The sequence below is a fragment of the Diadema antillarum genome, unplaced genomic scaffold (assembly GCF_040938485.1).
Source record: "Diadema antillarum isolate AM-2024a unplaced genomic scaffold, OU_Dant_1.0 seq00000009_RagTag, whole genome shotgun sequence".
Classification (NCBI taxonomy): domain Eukaryota; kingdom Metazoa; phylum Echinodermata; class Echinoidea; order Diadematoida; family Diadematidae; genus Diadema; species Diadema antillarum.
Window position 1 is genome coordinate 137,182 of NW_027271131.1, and position 20,051 is coordinate 157,232.

General features: G+C 39.8%; 1 protein-coding gene across 2 annotated transcripts in view; it reads left to right on the forward strand.

Annotated features, from left to right (window-relative positions):
• Positions 1-7,198: 7,198 nt before the first annotated feature.
• The window catches only part of LOC139725030 (la-related protein 1B-like), a 40,643-nt gene continuing 27,790 nt past the window's right edge, over positions 7,199-20,051 (forward strand). For both annotated transcript variants that reach the window (XM_071636117.1, XM_071636118.1), the window contains exons 1-2: positions 7,199-7,415; positions 14,175-15,146. In XM_071636117.1, coding sequence (XP_071492218.1) covers positions 14,390-15,146 — 757 coding nt within the window. In that variant the 5' untranslated portion in view covers positions 7,199-7,415; positions 14,175-14,389. The remainder of the gene's footprint in view (positions 7,416-14,174; positions 15,147-20,051) is intronic.

The following is a 20,051-nucleotide window of genomic DNA, read 5'->3' on the forward strand; positions in this document are numbered from 1 at the left end:
TACTGTCGAGTAAACTAGCGCCATCTAACGGCATCGATTTGCCAGCCCAGATGAAACCTAAAAGCCTGCACGTGTACCGGAGCCACACATGCCCTGTGAATCCCAGCGACAGCGTGCACAATGGAAAAACGTTATTTTTGTGTCACACTCCAGCAGTTGAACACGTTGGTTTAACTTCAGATCGAGTGATACTACAGTAATACATATTTCTGCATAGTAATGACAACGTAGAAGCACAGTGTTTTGTCCGCATATAGCCGTTTTTATATTCGTACAGTGTACATCTTCAGCAGAACTGGTTTCACACCAAAATACAAAAGCCCCGCCTCCTGACACTGTCATACAGTTGTGTAGGGCCTATACATGCAAATTTCAGAAAGCCAATAATAGCTCTTTACATTTTATTGTCCACCTGCCTATAGGAATTACAGTTTGATGATATTCATCACAAATTCTAGAGATTTTAAAGCATTCATAATTTTGAAACTGTATATAGCTGCACCCTTGACACTGACTGGAAAAACAGAATGAGTTTGCGTTTTTTTTTTTCCCCAAATGGTTGGTCACAGGGTGCGTTTATCAACTCTTTTTCTCGGCAGAAACAGGTTTTCCAAACAGCTTTCAAGGAATTTTTACGAGTTGATAAACGCAAAGCTGTTTTGAAAGCCCTTTCGGAAAGCCTTTTCGAAAGCCGCAAATTTGTGGCTTTCCAAACAGGTTTCCTAAACAGGTTTTCAGAAGCCTGTTTGTAAAAGCCTTTTGAAGTTGATAAACGCAAAGCTGTTTTGAAACGGCTTTGTACTATTGTACTGCATGCAGTTACGAACAATGCACGCCTTAATATTATGGCCTCTTCTCCTCGGGTCGAATTGCGCAATGCAGCTGTGCAGTGACAGGCCAGTTATCGTGTTCGCGAAGAGTTGATAGACGCAACTATTTTGGAAGCCGTTTCTAAATGGCTTTGGAAACGGCTTTTGAAAGCCGTTTAAACAGGGGAAAGTTGATAAACGCAGCCTATGACAGGGCCGGCGGAGGGGGGGGGGGGGGGGGGGGGGAAACACTTTTGGGGGATAATACATATAGGAATACATAGGGTGTCACCACTTGGGAGCCCCCACTTGTTTTTTTCACCCCGGAAGTGGCACCCCGGAAGTTTTGTTTTGTTTTGTATGTTTGTTTGGTTTGTTTGTTTCAAATATACGGGGCCTGTCCTATGGAATGATTTCAATTCAATTCAATTCATTTTATTTTCATACTTCTCATTTATGAACATTACAACAGAAACCAGACAAGTTCTTTTACCTTGTGAACAATGTGCAGAAAACAAACAATATACATGGTGATAACACAGTAATTACATGTAATGATAACTGGTCAAAATCGAAATCGAAATGGGGTTGATCAAAGAGAAGTATGACGGGACCTACATGAAAGCTAGCTTGTTTGGCTGTAAGCCCCGAGTAATCAGTGTTTGTGAAAAAGAAACGGAGAACGGATAGAAGACCAGAATGATGATGTAAGGTTGCCAAATTTTATGTAATAAAAAAGAAGAAGAAAAAGAAGTAGAAGAAAAACAAACAAACTATACATTAATATGAACTTACTGTGACCGAGCCATCATTATTATACAGCCTACTTTGGTGTATATACTATAAACTATTGTTGCATTAAAACTTTCACAGGATATGATCAGTAAGACACAAAAAGTAACATGTACAACTATTAAGCCATTTGGTGCCTGTCGTCAAGCTCTACATAGAAGGTTAGAGAGGGGCAGAGGGAAAGAGGAAGAGAGGGAAACGAAGTATAGAGTGTGGAATTGCTAATGATGAATTCAGAGAGCCCGATGGCAAGACCCTAAATGGAATCTGTAACGTGTTGACAAAATGTTTGATTGGACAATAACATACCACAGTATTACATAAGACATTACGACTGTTCAGTGTCTGCAAAATATGCACTCAATAAAAACTCTTTTAATTTACGTTTAAAGGAATATAAAGACGAGCAGCTTGTTATTTCGGGGGAGAGGTCATTCCAGTATCTAGGGCCCGTATACATTATCGTTTTTTTAGCGAAAATTGTTCGAGTACGTGGAAGGTGAAATGCGTCACTTTGGCGGGTAGGATAATTATGAATCAAATAGTTTTTTCTGAACATGCTAGTAAAAACATCCGGTAACTCGTTGGCAGAAAATTTGTACATAAATATGCCGACGTTGTAACTGAACAGATCTGATATTTTCAGTATTTTATTTTTCAAAAATAAATCATTCGTGTGGGACAAATATCCGACATGGTTGATATTTCTGATGGCACGTTTTTGAATACGGAACAGTATATCAAGAAGATTTCTAGTTGCATTCCCCCACACAAGAATACCATATTAAGGTACGGAGTAATCAAAGTAGAATAAAGATTAAGCAGAATTAGACTTGGAAAAACACTCTTAAGTTTATTAAGAACACCCGTATTTTTAGAAAGAATATTACTTAAATAACTAACGTGGGATTTCCAAGATAAATCACTATCAATAAAAAGCCCTAAAAATTTTATACTACTGACTTGATTTAATTCAGTTTCATTAAACTTAATATGAAAAGGAAGGGTTTTAAGACTATTGCTAAAAAGCATACAATGAGTTTTATCAATATTAAGTGACAATTTGTTGGCGTATATCCAAGATTGCACAGATTTAAGTTCTTTATTCACTGTGTTAACAAGAGTATAAGGATCTCTGTGTGTAAAAAACAGATTGGAGTCGTCAGCAAAACATATAAAGGAAAGAATTGGCGAGGAACTAGGAAGATCGTTAATGTACAAAATGAACAATAGTGGGCCTAGTAAGGAGCCCTGTGGAACACCACATGAAATTAACTTTAACTGAGAATCACGGCCATTTATACTCACAAATTGTTTTCTGTTTGATAAATAATCTCGAAACCAGTCCAAAGCCTTCCCACGTATACCATAATGTCGTAGCTTGTAAATCAAAATATCGTGGTCAATTGTGTCGAAGGCCTTCGAAAAATCAAGAAAAACTCCAATAGTGTGGGAGACATCATCTATAGCATGAGCAACTTTATGGATAAAAGTGAGTAAGGCATGGGTCGTACTGTGGTTTTTCCTAAAACCAAACTGGGAGTTACAAAAAACTTCACACTTTTCGAGAAATTTGTGTGTGCGCGTATATACCAATCTTTCAAGAAGTTTTGAAAATGAAGTTAACAAAGATATAGGGCGATAATTTGTCACAGATTCTTTTTGTCCTTTTTTAAAAATTGGTACTACTTTAGCTATTTTCATTTTTTGTGGAACTATGCCAGTAGATAACGATAAATTAAAAATGTGTGTTAATGGTATAACTATTTCATTAATGATGTTTTTAAGGAGAAAATTGGTGATTCCATCACATCCAGAGCTTTTCTTAGTGTTCAAGTTTTGCACGATATCTTTGATTTCTTCTTGAATGACAGGTTCAAAAAAAAGAGACTGCTGATTCTGGTCTTTTAGAAAGTAATAAAATCAGTATTTGAATGCGGAATACTGCTGGCAAGATTAGGTCCTATGCTTACAAAGTATTCATTGAATACTTCTGCCACATCAGCTTCATCTTCAATGTACTTATCATTATTAATAATATGCCTAGGTGGTTCGATGTTATTTTTAGTGTTCAGCGCTTCATTTATCACCTTCCACGTACTCTTGATGTCATTTTTATGCTTGATAAATTGCTTTGAAAAATGCATTCGTTTGGCTAAACGTATGGATGATGTAAGAACGTTGCGATAATGCACATACCGAGACCGAGTTCGACTGTTAGGATCACTTCGGTATTTGTAGAAAAGAGCATTTTTTACGGTTAATAGACCTCAGGAGAGATTTCGTAATCCATGGTTTCTTTGGAACCTTTTTACGGTTTAAACGAGTAAATGGCTTAACGGGTATAATGGAATTGAATGCGGATGATAATATTTGTGAAAAGTGTTCAAAAGCTAAATTTGCATCACTTTGGTTATTAACAATTGACCAATTAACGGATCCTAGTCTCTCCCTAAGTCTATTAAGATTAGTTTCTGACATTTCTCGAAAACCAGAATTGGGCGAATAAAAAGAGGCATTACTTATGTTAACATTGGGCAGAACAGCGAAAATCGGAAAATGATCGGATACATCAGACACTATTACACCAAACGTGATATTGGAAAGAGAACTATTAACAAAGATGTTGTCAATTAGAGTTGCCGTGACATCTGAAATTCGAGTGGGCTTCTTTATAAGAGGTGAAAAGGACTCGGATAACATCACATTGAGGAAATCTTGGCATGCGGAGTTGGTATGACAGTCTAAAAGGTTGAAATTGAAGTCACCCATGATGAAACAACTTTTATTCTCCAAATATTTAGCAGCTATGAGTACGGATAAAGATTCAATAAATTCAGTGGGGCTTGTATTTGGAGGTCTGTATATTTCACCGACAACAATACTTTTTCTATTTGGAACCCTAATTTCAATGAAAATACTCTCAATAACTTCAGACATTAAACTGAATTCGTCTAAGAGTTCATAATTCAAATTCTGAGTGACGTAAAGCCCAACTCCGCCGCCTTTTTTACCTGCCCTGTTTTTTGTCAAAAGTGTGATTTAATTGCCAAATGTAAAAAAGTTGTCTAATAGACTTTCAATATTTAATCGAAGTTACAAATTCTTTCTTGTTCATAAAGATATCCTATACATTTTAAGTTTTATTCAGTGTATAAGCACTACACTTTGATGACTCTTGTCTTCTTATATGTATTGTGTACTTTAATATAATAACTATTTGCTGTAATATTTGGGATCAGCCATTGAAAGACCATTTACGGTCTATGTTGATTCCCCCACAAACTGAAATAACTGCTTCTATGTTGTGTTTGTCTGTTGTGAAAATGTTGTAAGTTGATTTTTTTTTCTTGTATTGTTCCAATGTTCTACTGTGTATGTATCGTTCCTGTATTTTTTTGTAAATGCTTTTTGTCAGGACGTGGAAAATAAATGAAATGAAATAAAGATGTTTGTTTGTTTGTTTGTTTTTGTTTGCTTGCTTTTGTTTTTTGCTTGTCAGCTAAAGAAACCCGGAAGTAGCAGCAGAAAGTTGCGCTGAGAGCCTCTTTTTTTGTTCCTGTTGTCTTGTCAGCTGATGAAACCCGAAAGTGGCACAAAAGATTTAATATAAGCTGCCCCACTCCCCCCCCCCCCTTTTAAAAACGTGGCGCTGGCCTTACCTGGTATAGGGGGGAAATGATTTAATATTTGAGACTATATAAATGTACTTTCTAAAGATAACGAAACTCGCAAATGCATTGATTTATAGGCCCTATATAACAGCTCACTTATAGAGAGACAAGCTGATCAATTCATTGACTCATGGAGGAGTTCCAACGCTTGAATTCAAACGAGGGCGCTCTACACTACATTCCCATGTAAGGGGGGGGGGGGGGGGGGTGGAGGAGGCCTGTTTCGAAGTCCAATTCACTCCGCTGCTATTACACTGCCACGTGCTCAGGAATCGAATGAGTCTTGGCAATCAGTTGACTGACGAATCATCTGATGTAATCCATGTGCTGACGTGTATGATATAGTAAATTGACCTGTGAATATTGGGCAATATTGCAGGACCAAATATTTTTTCAGGAATGAAAAACAACTAAAGGTTCATTGTCTTCGTCGATGATCTGCGAAAGTCTGTAATAAAAAGGACGTCAGAATAGATTTCAATAAGAATACGCATCATGCACAACAGTAATTGTCAATACATAATATATATATATATATATATATATATATATATATATATATACATATACTGATGTATATACATATATATATATATATATATATATATATATATGTATAATTATATATATATGTATATACATATATATATGAAGAGTTTGTTTGCAAAAATGGATAAGTCCATATTTACCAAATGGAGATATATGCGATAAAAGGTCAAGAAAAATAAAAAGAATAATAAGAAAATTTTTGCTTCTTTTGACCATAACTTGAAAAATATACCTTTATATGAAGTGACCAATATATCATTTAAAAGGTATTATTTTGTACGTTATGACAGAAATCGTACTTCAAAATCTTCAAAAATGGACTTATCGGTTTTTGCAAACAAACCCTTCATATATATATATATATATATATATATATATATATATAATATATAATTATACATATGGATTACACATTTTCCTGAATACCACATTGTCAACGTTATAGGCCCACAAATTCCCACAATACTGAGGTTTAGTATCGCTCAAGTAGTGCTACAATAAATTGACCTTTTTCGGAGCTTCTTTGGAGCTTCACTGAGGTGCTCACAGCTATCATCACGCAAATTTCACTAATTGAGAGTGAGAGGTTGTTCCCGAGTGTCAATAGACACCCTATCTTCGAATTCATACGTAGGCCCTATACATACTTTCAGTCTTGTCTACATCTGCATCAAAACAGGTGAACGCACTTCTTGTTAGAAATACATACTTAATGAGCATTGAATATGGATAATTTTATATACTGTAGATTTAAGGTATAAGAGAGATGTATAGATAGGTAAACTATCGATAGATAGATAGATAGATAGATAGATAGATAGATAGCTCGTCAGTCGATTTTGGCAAAGCAGTGGCAGCCAAAGCTGCGAAGACATTTTTTTTTTCTTTTTTTATGATTTCGGGAGGGCAGTGGCAGCAAAATGTCTGACCCTCAGGCCCTCACTTTGAAAAACGGCACTGAAGAAGACAAGAAAACAAGCGGAAACAGACCAGTTCGACATGTAGGGCAAAAGTGGAAATTTTCGCTCATTTCGCGCTTCCAGAAGGTAACACGAAAATAAAGGCACGTGAATATTTTTGCATGTATTACGTTGTCGTTCCTGTAATCAAATGTCCTGATTCCGCGGAATTAAGAACATGCAAAATTCATCTAACCCAGCCAAGCGCGCAAAAATTACTAACAAATGTCCTCTTTTACAGGACAGTATCCGTAAAAATAGGGAAAAAATAGTGTGTATAGCGCCATGCGTGAAAAACACGGAGGTCCCAAAAGCATGAAACAGCATGGTCCGTGTGACGTCATTTACACACTTCGGAGGCTCGCTCGCATTCACGCATGCGCGAACTGCAAGGTACCCTCTTTCTGCGGAATGGCGACATGTGCATGGGCTTGAAAGCATAGCGAACGGAATTTCTATGATTTCGAGTGCCTCGGATGTCTGCCAGCAAGAGCTTCTATATTTTATAGTTTTATTCTGGAAGAGGAAGACTGAGTTTGGGTCACAGGGTGCACAAAGAGAGACATTTTCTTAAAATTTAGCATTCTATATTTCGCCGTGAAACAACTGGAAGGAGCAGGAGGAGTGTGTAGGTAAGTACACGTATGGTTCAGAGGTGGGAACGATACTCGATAGCTTGTCTGTGTGCGCACGGGATCGGGACTGCAAGACACTACCACGAGATCTTGCCTTTTTACAATAATGGAACGTGCTGAAGATGCAATAATGTGCGTGTACAGAGTTTAAGTTATCAATTTCATCTTGAACATACCAGCTACATTAGAGATTGCGGTTACATTGTCAAAAGATATACTCTGCCCAGCTATAGATCGGGCTTTTGCCTGTGGCTGTTTGCAGGTACTTGTACGTGAGTTTCCGATATGGGCCGACTGCGCTGCATGCATGCAGCCACCGCACGTACTGTGTGTACCCTACGTACATTTCTACACATGCATGTGCGCGCTAATGGCCAAATGCAGCGCGCCGTTGCCGCCCGGAGCTGGTTCAAGCGAGGAATGCTATAGATCAATCAGAATGAAATGGTATTCCCCGGTATGAAATTACCGCCATTTACGTCATTAGGAGACAACCTGACTGGAAACTATTTAGTAATGTGTCAAATAGAGAATATTTAATTAATATTGTTATTCTTCAAAAAAAATTAGATGATTTAAAACATGCAAAACATCTATCGGCATGTGGAGCGGAATTTAATTTCAAAGTTGAATGTGATATAGAAATGGAACATGACTTGTATTTTTGTTTAGGCAGTGTATACAACCACACGTGTGTGTCTTTACCATCCAGCCACACGAGTGTGGTTGTAGCCATGGCCCGAGTAGCTGGATACAGCCACACTCGTGTGTAATGTAGTGTACATATCCACACACGGCGAGAAGCTTTATACATGGTTGGGGCACCACCTATCGGCAGGGCACCTTCCCATCGGCACCCTGCGTATCATGGCTGTTTGCGTATAGAACGAAAAAGTAAGCGCGGGATTAAGTGTCATTAGCTATAAAAACAATAAAAACGAAGAAACGAAAATCAAACTCAAACAAACCAAGCTAAAAATTACACATCCGCTCAGTAATGACGCATGGCTGTGAAATTCACGTGTATTACCTATGGCCTGTGAAATTCACGTGTATTACCTATGCTGTGAAATTCACGTGTATACCTATGGAGGTTAGGGGGTGCCGATCGCAAGGTTCCCTTTTTAGCTGCGCGAAGAAAACGGAACGCACGCACTAAAATTGCGCTATTTTAAAACGGAGATTCATAATCAACGAGACGGTCACGACATTCAAAACTGCAGTATTTATGGCATATTTGAGGTAAGAATTAGGCGGATTTGTGTTATATTTTTAGAATAAACAAGCTACAGATCCTTAGGGTGACGATACGTGGTACCCCCAACCCTACATTGCATAGCGGGGAACACGCTGTGTGTGGTCACATCAACACGCGATAAAGCAATGAACTTACCTCCTAGATTAATTTCATTTAATATTATCTCACCATCGCCACCTGTAGTAGACATTTTATTTTGAACTTTATTCTCATTTTTCTTTATTTGATAAGATGAATTTAAAATCAATAGCAAAGTTACAATTGATTTTGCACTTTGATTTACGATTGATCATGCATCGCGTCATTATTTAGACATCGCGTCATTATTTAGACTTCGCCTTCATTCGTTCGGGTACAGTAACTCGCAAATCGGGCACCTAGCGTACGCAGGCAGCTGGCACGCGGGTCCCTGCTGGGGTGGTGCAGGCGGCAGCACAACTGCGCTGGCTAGGCTACTGCTGCAGCTGCGCTGAGCAATCGCTAGCATGCACCCGAAGTCACGATGTACATGATGTAGGGCCTGCCACCTGCAGTCTAGTGATGTCAGTCCAAAGTCCCCCAGTTTAGCGGCAGTTGTAACTTTGCTTTTAATTCTAGACCCACCGTATCAAGCAAACACGATAAGAACGGAGCAATAAAAAATATTTGTAAGAAAACAATATTAGAAGGTATGAAAATGAGGTTACTTTCATCGCTTTGCGAGCAAGCTGGTTGTGTGGTGTTCATGTGCTTGATACGCACGGCGATCAGTTTCTCCGTGTGTGTGGATATGTACACTGTACATTACACACGAGTGTGGCTGTATCCAGCGACTCGGGCCATGGCTACAACCACACTCGTGTGGCAGGATGGTAAAGACACACGCGTGTGGTTGTATACACTGCCTTTTGTTTATGCTGTGGCTATGGTCTGGCTCGGGTGGTGGAGTCACCACAATCAACTTGTGATATATGATTATAAAGCCAAGTAAAAAACAAAGTAGTTTCTATTCCTAATGTGCATCCAATTTTGTTGGCGCATCATTTTATTATTTTTTTTTTTGTTCACTATTCAATGCAAGCCGCCCATAATTCCACCAGAATGGCCTATATACAGGGTGGCCCAGAAAGAACGGAACACGTAAGATCTTTAATTTCAGCAATATTCATGCAAATATGTCATTATTTTGCATGCTATCAGAAAGACCATTATTTTTCCAATAGAATGACACGAAGTTCTTTAATTTTGGTTAATGCGTTGTGATTTTATGACCATTTTTGTCTCGCCCACTGGAGGTGAAGGCGAGACTAATTATAAGGGATCCAAATGGCGTCCGTCCGTCGTCCGTCCGTCATCCGTCCGTCGTCCGTCACAAATGTTAAAGTTTACCTGCAAGACTCTTATGATGCATAACTTGGCAACTGTTACAGCAATGGCAGCCACACTTGGGTGATAGAAGCACTAGGGGTATCTTCATGTTATGGTGTTGTCAGAGGTAATGTGATGATGTCAAAGGTCATTTGAGGTCATATATTAAAGAGTATGTGCAAGACTCTCTTTTCTATGTTAAAGTTTACCTGCAAGACTCTCTTTTGACAAATAACTTCACATAAGTTGCTTGGATTACAACCTAACTTGGGTCATAGATGCACTTGGGGTACCTTCATGTTATGGTGCCGTTGGAGGTCACAGGATAAGGTCAAAGGTCATTTGAGGTCATACGTTAAAGTTTACTTGCAAGACTCTCTTATCACATGTAACTCGACACATGTTGCTACAATGGCAATCAAACTTGGGTGATGGATGCACTGGGGGTACCTTCATGTTATAGTGTCATAAGAGGTCACATGATAAGGTCAAAGGTCATTTGAGGTCATACGTTAAAGTTTACTTGCAAGACTCTCTTATCACACGTAACTCAGCACATGTTGCTACAATGGCAATCAAACTTGGGTGATGGTAGATGTCTCTTGGGAAATTGAAGGTAACCACAAGGTCAAAGGTTACAGACAGGGGTCAACGAACTTTTAGGGCCCAATGTTAAGTTTTTAGGGCGCATTTCGTTTATGGCTTATGACTTTTGATCCCTTTGTCCGTTTGTGACCAAACTTGGATGGAAGATGTCCCATGGGGAGGTGAAGGTCGTCACAAGGTCAAAGGTCACAGACAGGGGTCAACAAACTATTAGGGCCCAATGTTATGTTTTTAGGGCGCGTTTTGATTGTGGCTCATAACTTTTGATCCCTATGTCCGTTTGTGACCAAACTTGGACGGTAGATGTCCCTTGGGGAGTTAAAGGTCATCACAAGGTCAAAGGTCACAGAAAGGGGTCAACAAATTTTTAGGGCCCAATGTTAAGTTTTTACGACGCGTTTCGATTATGGCTCATTACTTTTGATCCCTTTGTCCGTTTGTGACCAAACTTGGATGGTAAATGTCCCTTAGGTGTTGAAGGTCACCACAAGGTCAAAGGTCATAAGCAGATCAATTAACTTCTGGGAGTTATAAAGAATATTAATTCCTTGTACGCGAATGGGCGAGACACAATTTGGCGATTGCCTTGTTGTAAACCCTTTCAGTTTTCAAAATGTGATCATTTTGGACTCTCAGAGATACCGAAACCAGCGAGAATCCGGCTTGCCATAGAAACAGTGGCATTCACTATGTGTGGAATGTGGGGCAGACGGTGTGATTGTCATTGTCCGTTACCATTGTGAATGAGACAAATGGCTACTGGTTCTATGGCAAGCCAAACACACACACAAATACAAATTCAGTATTTTATTAGGGCATGCTACATGCCTTGTATACCAAAATTTTGATAGAAAAAGGAAAGGAAATAGACCATAATGATGGCTACTGGAATGTACACTGGGTGAGAAGCCATTACTGTATACGCCAAATATTACGCGGGGTTTTTATCTATTTTTGCGAATTTCGCGAGTCAGGTGCTATCCGCGAATTTGAAAGACACATGAAAATATTGGCTGTGATTCCGGTGTGAATGTGATGTGCACATATACCTTTCTCTATTCAGTACTGTACTCCACGATCCAAAATTTAACCACTTGCAAAATCGTCGGGAAGTCTTTCTTCATGTTAAGGCCAAGTAAATAAAGAAACCAGTTTCTCGTCCTCGCGTGCATCGATTTTGGCCGCCGCGTCGATTTTTTTACTATTTACTATTTTCAAAATGGCGCTGAAAATACCAAGAAATTCATAATTCTCGTCCCAGCCCGCTCCCCGCCCGCATCGATTTTCAGTTGCCGCATCAACTTTTTTTGATATTTACTATTTTTTCGGCCGCCGTAAAAAAAAAATTGACAATTCACCTACCAATCGTGATGATGTCTCATTTCTAATTACGCCTTGCGTCCTCTACTTAGCTGTAGTACAGCTGTAGCTTCTGTAGTGCGTATGTAATAACGCATGCATTTCACACTGCGAGCTCGGCATGGAGGAATGACCCACAAAGCAGTCGAACTGAGTTGGATGGGTGGGCGGCGCGGGCCGGCCTGGGTTGTGATGTACAGCGCACTCGGTACGTCGTGAACGCGATAGCGGCAACATTATTGTGAACAATCGCTGATATTCAACGCATAATTATTTCGCGCATTGTTCGTATTTTTCCCCGTTTCTCATATCTTAAGCGGATGAATTGTACTGTACAAATGCTTGTGAGGATTGTATCGAGTTTGTATACATTTTCATGTCATTGTGACTGTGTGCATGTGTGTGCAGTGTCGGAAGGTACGGTGCCAGTGCAGTGGCGCTGGCCGTGCCGCACCGTATTGGCAAAGGGTGCGTGTCTGTACAGCTGTAGCTAGCTGTCCAGGGGGGTGTTTCATAAAGCTGCTCGTAAAGTTACGAACAACTTACGAGCGACTGGTGATCAGTTCTTGTGCTGAATTATGGAAATTCTGATAAGTACTGTATAGCACAACAGAACTGATCACCAGTCGCTCGTAAGTCGTTCGTAACTTTACGAACAGCTTTATGAAACAGGGCCCAGGGTCCCCATCCCCTGGTCTGTCAGCTGTCTGCAGGCACGCATGAACACATTCGAATGTGTAACCCGCTAGAGGCCCGTACACTCTGCTCTGTAACGTTGCATCTGACGGCGATGTATTTTCTATTTTGAAGAGAAAATGAATGCGCTTTCCAGCAAATGTAGAATTATTAAATGGGTGTATCTACAAAATAAATACCTTTTCCATGGATTCTGGTTTGTCTCGTATTTCTGCGGGATACTTTTTTTTAACGATGTAAATTCACGGACACGGCCGTGAGTCGTATCATCTCTAGTGTGGTATACAATCATTCATCATTTAAATGATGAGTGATTATCAAATGTCTTTTTGGAACATGAAGGAACATCTTTAAATGTTTAATGCTACAATGCCATATCAGTATCATTTTGACATCCATCTGCAATTGTACAAGCCAGTTTCCAGTTGAATGTGCTACAATAATTGTACTGTGAAGAAATGCAGATACATACCAGCTGTGTTTTATGGACACAAAAAGTCACAAACACCAATGATAAATAAAGCAGTGTTTTGAATATCCTGGAATTTATTTCAGTCGTACATTTGTTGAAAGACATGTTTTATACCTGTTTCAATTAATAGCACAATACATCAGAATTGCAAGTACACTGGTATCAGAAATGCCATTACAACACTAAATACACTGTACCAGTATTAAGATGGTCATTTTCCCTTGACATCTGTGTGGAAAGAAAAAGCAAATGTATTTCTGCAAGCATGAAGTTTCATTTCAAGTATGGTACATATATCTATTTGTTTGAAAATGCACAGAGTGCAGGCAAGACATACACTTGGGAACTGGTCCCTCATAACACAGCTGCCAGAGTGATATTTCATTTCATAAATTGGATATAGAAAATAGTAAAGCCCTCTCTCGTTACCTTTCTCAGAATTACCGGACGAGAAACACATATTTACTTTCATTTTGACAATCCTCGACAAAATACCAAGATATCAAATAGTAAGGACCTCCCTCATCGCCTTGCTCAAAAAACCCAGACGAGAAACTACTTTCTTTTTTAACTTGGCCTAATAGTCAGTTTCTCATGTTTTGAAACAAGACATGGTTTTGGGCATGACAGAAAGGCAAGAAGAACTTGGCTTGTGTGCTTTATTGCATGCGGAAGTTTGGTTTAATAGGAAATGTTTGGAAGGATCATTTCAAGAAAAAACTAGTGGCCAAAACTAGTGGTGCTAAGTACAGTATTTTGTGAAGTGTATCACGCCAACAAAGCCACTTCAAACATAGCAGAGTCTAGAAAAAAAGTTAAAAAAAGTAAAGAAAAAGAAGAGAAGCAGAAATAATACTATGAAGATTGATTAGTTAGATTTTGTGTGATTTCATTCTGTTAACTTTATATACTTCACAATGGCTTTTTATGCCTCCGCCCGAAGGGTGCCAGAAACATTATTTTAAAATTCAAATAGAAGTAACAATCGGTATTGATGATGGTTCTGTTTTGATTTCAGGGAGCTTCCTGACGCAGACCATCCTCGAAAGCATAGTCTGAAGAGTGTGGCATCTTTGACAGATTTACGAGGAACTTCGTTCCCAGCCATGGCAGTTTGAAGAACACATGCTGCACCTAGCCAAAAACACTGAGCATACATCAGCGAGAAGCAATATTTCTGCAGCAACGAGTCGTGTGAAAGTGTTTTGAGAGTGGTGCAAGATCCAGGTTGCCATGGCTGCTGAAGTGGCGAAACAGCCGAGCTACAGCAGCGCTGTTTTAGGGCCACCGGAGAAAGTTCAGCAGGACCCCATTCCAACGGAGAACCATGAGGCGGCACAGAATTCGTCGGAGTCGAAGGAAAATGTGAATCCAGCGACAGCGCCCCCTGTGTCCAAGGACGGAAAGCAGGAAGAAGCGCAGGAGAAGGATGGCAAGACACCCGAAAAAGCGGCGGAGAAAAAGAAGTTTGTTCCAGCTCCCCCGCCTAAGGTGAATGCATGGCATCGGAACAAGGAGGTAACACCGCCTGTGGTGCCAAGTGTTCAAAACAGCGTGACGTCACCACCGCCTCCGTCTCTTTCGCAGCCTCAACCGGCCGCGGTTTCAGCCGCCTCACGACCACCGCCAAACTCCAATCAAAAGCAATCTCAAAATAGCAAGGCCTATCAGGCAGCTAAGTCTGGTGGGGGTAGGACTAACTCCAGACAGCCCAACGGGCCCCGTGACAAGCAGAAGAGCCCAAGGACAGACAAGAGTGCCAGGGACCCCAAGGAAACCGAGGAGGCCAAGAAGGAAATGATGGCCAAGAAAAAAGTGGACGCCACGCCGGCGCCACCGCCTAAAGTCAATGCATGGACCAAAGCACCCATTAATCCTGTCGTGGCACCCACAGCAAATGCTGCTGGTAGTTCAAGTCCGGCACTTACTACTACATCTGCTGCTGCTGCTGCTGCTGCTGCTGCCCCTGCCCCGGTTGCTAAGGTCAATGGTAAGTATCCCTTTGTGTCACATACTGCAGTAATCACCTTTTCTGCCCTCAGACCAGTGCTTCTGCCAGGTAGGTCAGTGCGATAGAACATTTGATTCTATTTTTATTTATTTATTTATTTATTTATTTCTAATCTTTTGTCAGGGTAGTCCATTCACCAATAAATAGTGGTCTTCCATGGAGCCCTGAATAATATTGATGAACATATGTACATTAAATAGCAAAACGTATATATACAGAAGATGACATATACAGTGTAGATACATACCAGCATGATTCTATGATGTAGTTTAAGCCTTTCTTGCACTTGCATACATTTTGATAGCTTTTCTTCTGTTTGGCTTAAAGGAACTTATATACACAGTTTAGGATATGTTTATGTTTGTTTGTGTACATGCTATCCTGAGTTTGTCACTTTTTTTTTTTTTAATTGTGTGTCTGTAAAGCTAGATTTTAGTTTTGAGTGTGAAAAACCAAACTCTCATCACATAAAATTGTTTCACTCTCAGAAAGAGTGAAAGGCAATAACATGCAATTGCTCTGTTAAGTGGAAGCAACTGTGGACAGCTGAACCCTCATACAATGCATCCATTGACCCATGTCAGTCTACTTCATAGTACTTAGTAATGAGATTTGTGATATGAGCATTGATACAAAATGCAGGTTTACTGATGCTATTGACTTCAGATTTTTGAAGGAAAAGTGTCAGATTGCTATCAACTTACAAATCAAAAGTTGTAACAAATCTCGTTCAAATAGAGGAGAGAAAATTCACTGCCTATTTTATTAGAACAGTGGGCATTTATTATGTCCCTCACTGTAGACATTACATACAAAGTGCAGTCAAACCAGTCTATAGTGGTCACCCAAAGGAGACAAAAAAGTGACTGTTATAGACAGGTGGCTGCTGTGGACAGGTTACCTTACTTTTATGTGCATTGCCTACATGTACATGTATCATTGTTGCATACATCTACAAGTACACATGAATGTGTATACATATGCACACTTGTGTTTCATTCATTGAGCAATGCTGATGTTTGTCAAGTTGTTGCACAGTAGCATGTGCACAGTTGTGAAGAAAGCTTTACACTAATTGCATTATTATGACTAAATGACTGAATGACTGATGAATGCAGCGGTGGGGATCACTGAACGTTGCTCGTGAATGACAGGCACGCGACAAAGCAGAAAAACACAATGAATTACCGGCTTGGGTACGGCTCTATGTGGGTCTGTGGCCGCTATAGACGGGCTAAAATCTACCGCGGGAAACAAAATTTGTGGCCGCTGGCCGCGTTAGATAGGTGGTCGCTATACACAGGGTCTTTAACCGGGCTTTTCTCTGAGGGATTTTTCAGTGGTGGCATACGGCAGGTGACTGCTATAGACAGGTGGCCACTAAGGCAGGTTTGACTGTACTGTACTTTGATAGTGCATACACAATATGGCATCACAGGACCATGTTGTGGGTTACATACATGTCTGAATTCAGTCACATTTTTACACCTTAAGAAAGGCAGATGACATAACCTGGCATTGATGCACGCATTAAAATGCACAAAATAGACATGCCAACTTGATCAAGAACAACAACAACTAACAAGAAATTACAATGTAAGTTCCTGCATTCCAAGTAACATGAATCTGAGAACAGAAGAGTTCTGTATGTATACGTGAGTTATGTTGCTGAAGATTTCTCTTGTTTTATCATGGGGAACGGTGATATACCATTCCCAAATAGTAGTGATTAGAATGCTGCCATCTAGCGAAGCATTTGTGATATGCGCAATCAATATGACATTCCAGAAAATTGCTGTTAGTGAAAGTGAGTCTCATTATACGTGTTGTTGGAATTATCTGGCCTTCTTTGCTGAAAATGAACAGCTGTTGTGTAGGTATTCCCACATGCACTCACAAAAAAAAAGAGAAAGATATAAAATGATGGAGTGTACAATGTGTGTATTTGGTTAGTGTCAACAGTGTCATGCATAGGAAGATTTTGATGATTAATCCCAGAAGGTAAAACTAGCCATTAGCTTTTGTTACTGGCCAGAGGAAGAAGGACATCTAACCACAATTTTGGCTGACCTAATATGAAATGTCATCACATATTATCTGTCTGAAATGAAAAAAAAAAAAATTATTCTGCTGTATTGATGAAGGATGTTGAAGGTACATATGTCTTTCAGAAGTGGAGGTAGCCATCAAATATGCTTAATTTTTCAACAACTACATTGTACTGTTTATGTAGTTTAAACTCTTCTCCTTGTTTTCCTTGTCTGATGTACTAAGTGTGTTCATTCATTTCCTGCATTTGATATACATGTATACAGTGTATAATGTCTCTTTTTTTCTTCTCAAAGCAAATGCCTTATTGCAGTTTATTGAGTTAAACTTGAGATTACATTCCTTCATCAATTTGATGTCAGTTTAGGAGGACAAAGACCTGTACTGACTTCAGTTTATATAATTTGTAAGCTTTTCCATTGAGAGCACTTGGCAGAAAAATATTTAGTATTGTAGTCAACCCTGCCTTAGCGGCCACTGTCTATAGTGGCCACCTGCCGTATGTAGCAACTGAAAGATCCCCCGAGAGAAAAGCCCTGTTAGAGACCCTGTTTGTAGCGACCACCTGTCTCGCGTGGCCAGCGGCCACAAATTTTCACTCCCACGGTACATTCTATCCTGTCTATAGTGGCCACCGGGAGCGGCAACAGACACACGGAGCCGCTGCTGCAGATGAGCTGAAAATTCAGCATGATTTCTGTTTTGTAGCCGTGCCAGTCATTCATGAGTAACGTTCAGTGATAGCCACCCTTCCACTCATCACTCATTCAGTCATAATAATGGACAAGTGTAAAGCTTTCTTCACTAGTATACACATGCTACTGTGGGACAACTTGATCAATACTGGCATTATTCAATACATGAAACACATGTGTGTATGCGTATGCACGTACATGTACAATTTGTACAATATGTACAACAAATAGTAAGTACTATGCAATGATGTAGACATGCACACAAAGGTCAGATAACCTGTCTATAACATCCACTCTTCTTCGTCTCCCTTGGGTGGCTGCTATTGACAGGTTTGACTGTAGTCCAAGACTGACTCGGTATTTAGTTCCCTAACTATGTCATCATTTTCAGGTTCTTTGCCTACACTACAAAGCATATACATCCTCATAGATTTTGTGGCACGGTTCCCTTGAAAGTGCAGGCTTTGGAACAACACAAAAAGGTGCTAACTATGTAGGTTTTGTTGAGTTTGACGTATTGACGGTAAACAGCAATTGAATAGTCGGTCATCTTCTGTGAGGCTTTTATACACTTTTGCCTACCATATGGTAACTTTGTCATAGACTTGAACACGAATCTGAGTCGAAACTGCTGTGATCCTCACCATGTTTGGTGTACATTGTGCAGCATATACACGGTGTAGAAAAATAATGTAATTTACACTGACACTGTTGTACATACAAAGCAACATTGCAGCCACAATGCAATTTTACACCTGACCGCAGCAAGCATGCTTCCCATTGATTTTGTGTGCATTGAAGCTGAAGGTCATGGTGTGGGGGCCCCACAGTGTGCATTGTGTGTGAGGCTTTGACGGCCGAGTACGTGTAGATTCGTAATGGCAGACCTTCTGTGACGCTAGAGCTGCACCATGCAATGTGGCAATGCCTGGTGTTGGTAGCGTGCACTGGAGTGAGATTTCAGTCCATAGGGTTACTGCTTACACTCTGTGAAGACATACTAGGTGGACTAGAGCTTTGCCTCTGGAAGTGCAAAGGTCAGAGCTAACTCTATCAGAGATGGGAATTTGCCCAGGGGAATGGTCATTAAAGCTATTGTTATAATGCCTTATTGTGGAAACTACAGGGTAATGGGCTGTCTGTTGGGGTGTTTGCACAGCTAATCTTTTGACTGATATGGAAATACAGATAGTCTCGTGGTTCAGTCAGTTTTCCTATTAATCATCAAGTACCACAGATTTTCAGATCCACACAATATGCACATTGTGATGCATACATGTACAGTACTAAATACAGTATCTTTCCCCTTCTTTGTTTCTTTCACTCTCTCCCTCTCTGTCATGCGCTAATAAACAAGTCTGCAAATACACAATATGTGTGAGTCTAAAAAAAAAAGAAAAGATTTTTGACATTAATTTCAAATTCAAACATACACTGTACTTATATTTCAAGGGGTTCTTATTTTCTTGCACCTATTTCACATTTGGAAAGAATGATGAGGTTGCAGTACCAACCAATCATTAGGAAATTGATGGGTTTATCACTTGAGCTAAATTTGCATGTTGCAACCATAAGACTGATGTGAGTCCAAACTTAAATCAGTGTCAAATTTTCCCACCATTGAGAACTGAAGTGGGAAGCTTCAAACCCAGTCTTATTTGAATCACTACTGAAAAGACTGGTACTCAAGTACTCTAACGAGCACATATGCAAATATGAAACTGATGTACCGGTATACTTATACATACAGCCCAGTCATAACCCCCCCCCCCCCCCCCCCATTAAAGAATAAATGAATAAATCAGAGTCCTGTTCTTTCCCACAAGACGACAGAAGTAAGTAAAGAAAGTTTTGGCAGCCTTCCAATAAACACTCGTGATTCCTGCCCAGTCAGTCAAGTCATTCAGATATGCTGAGAGGTCAAAGGGAGTGGAGATGGAGACAAACCATAGTCTTGTATTTGCAGCACTCACTCGACTGGCTCTTCTCTGCCCTCGTATTGTTGACAAAATCTTTAAACAAAAAAAGAGTAAAACGTGTAGTTCTCATTTGCCTGCAGAATTGTCTGCTAGTATTTTTGCTCTAAAATGTACAGATATGCATGAGAATTTAGAGATATAACACTGAATTCCCCAATGTG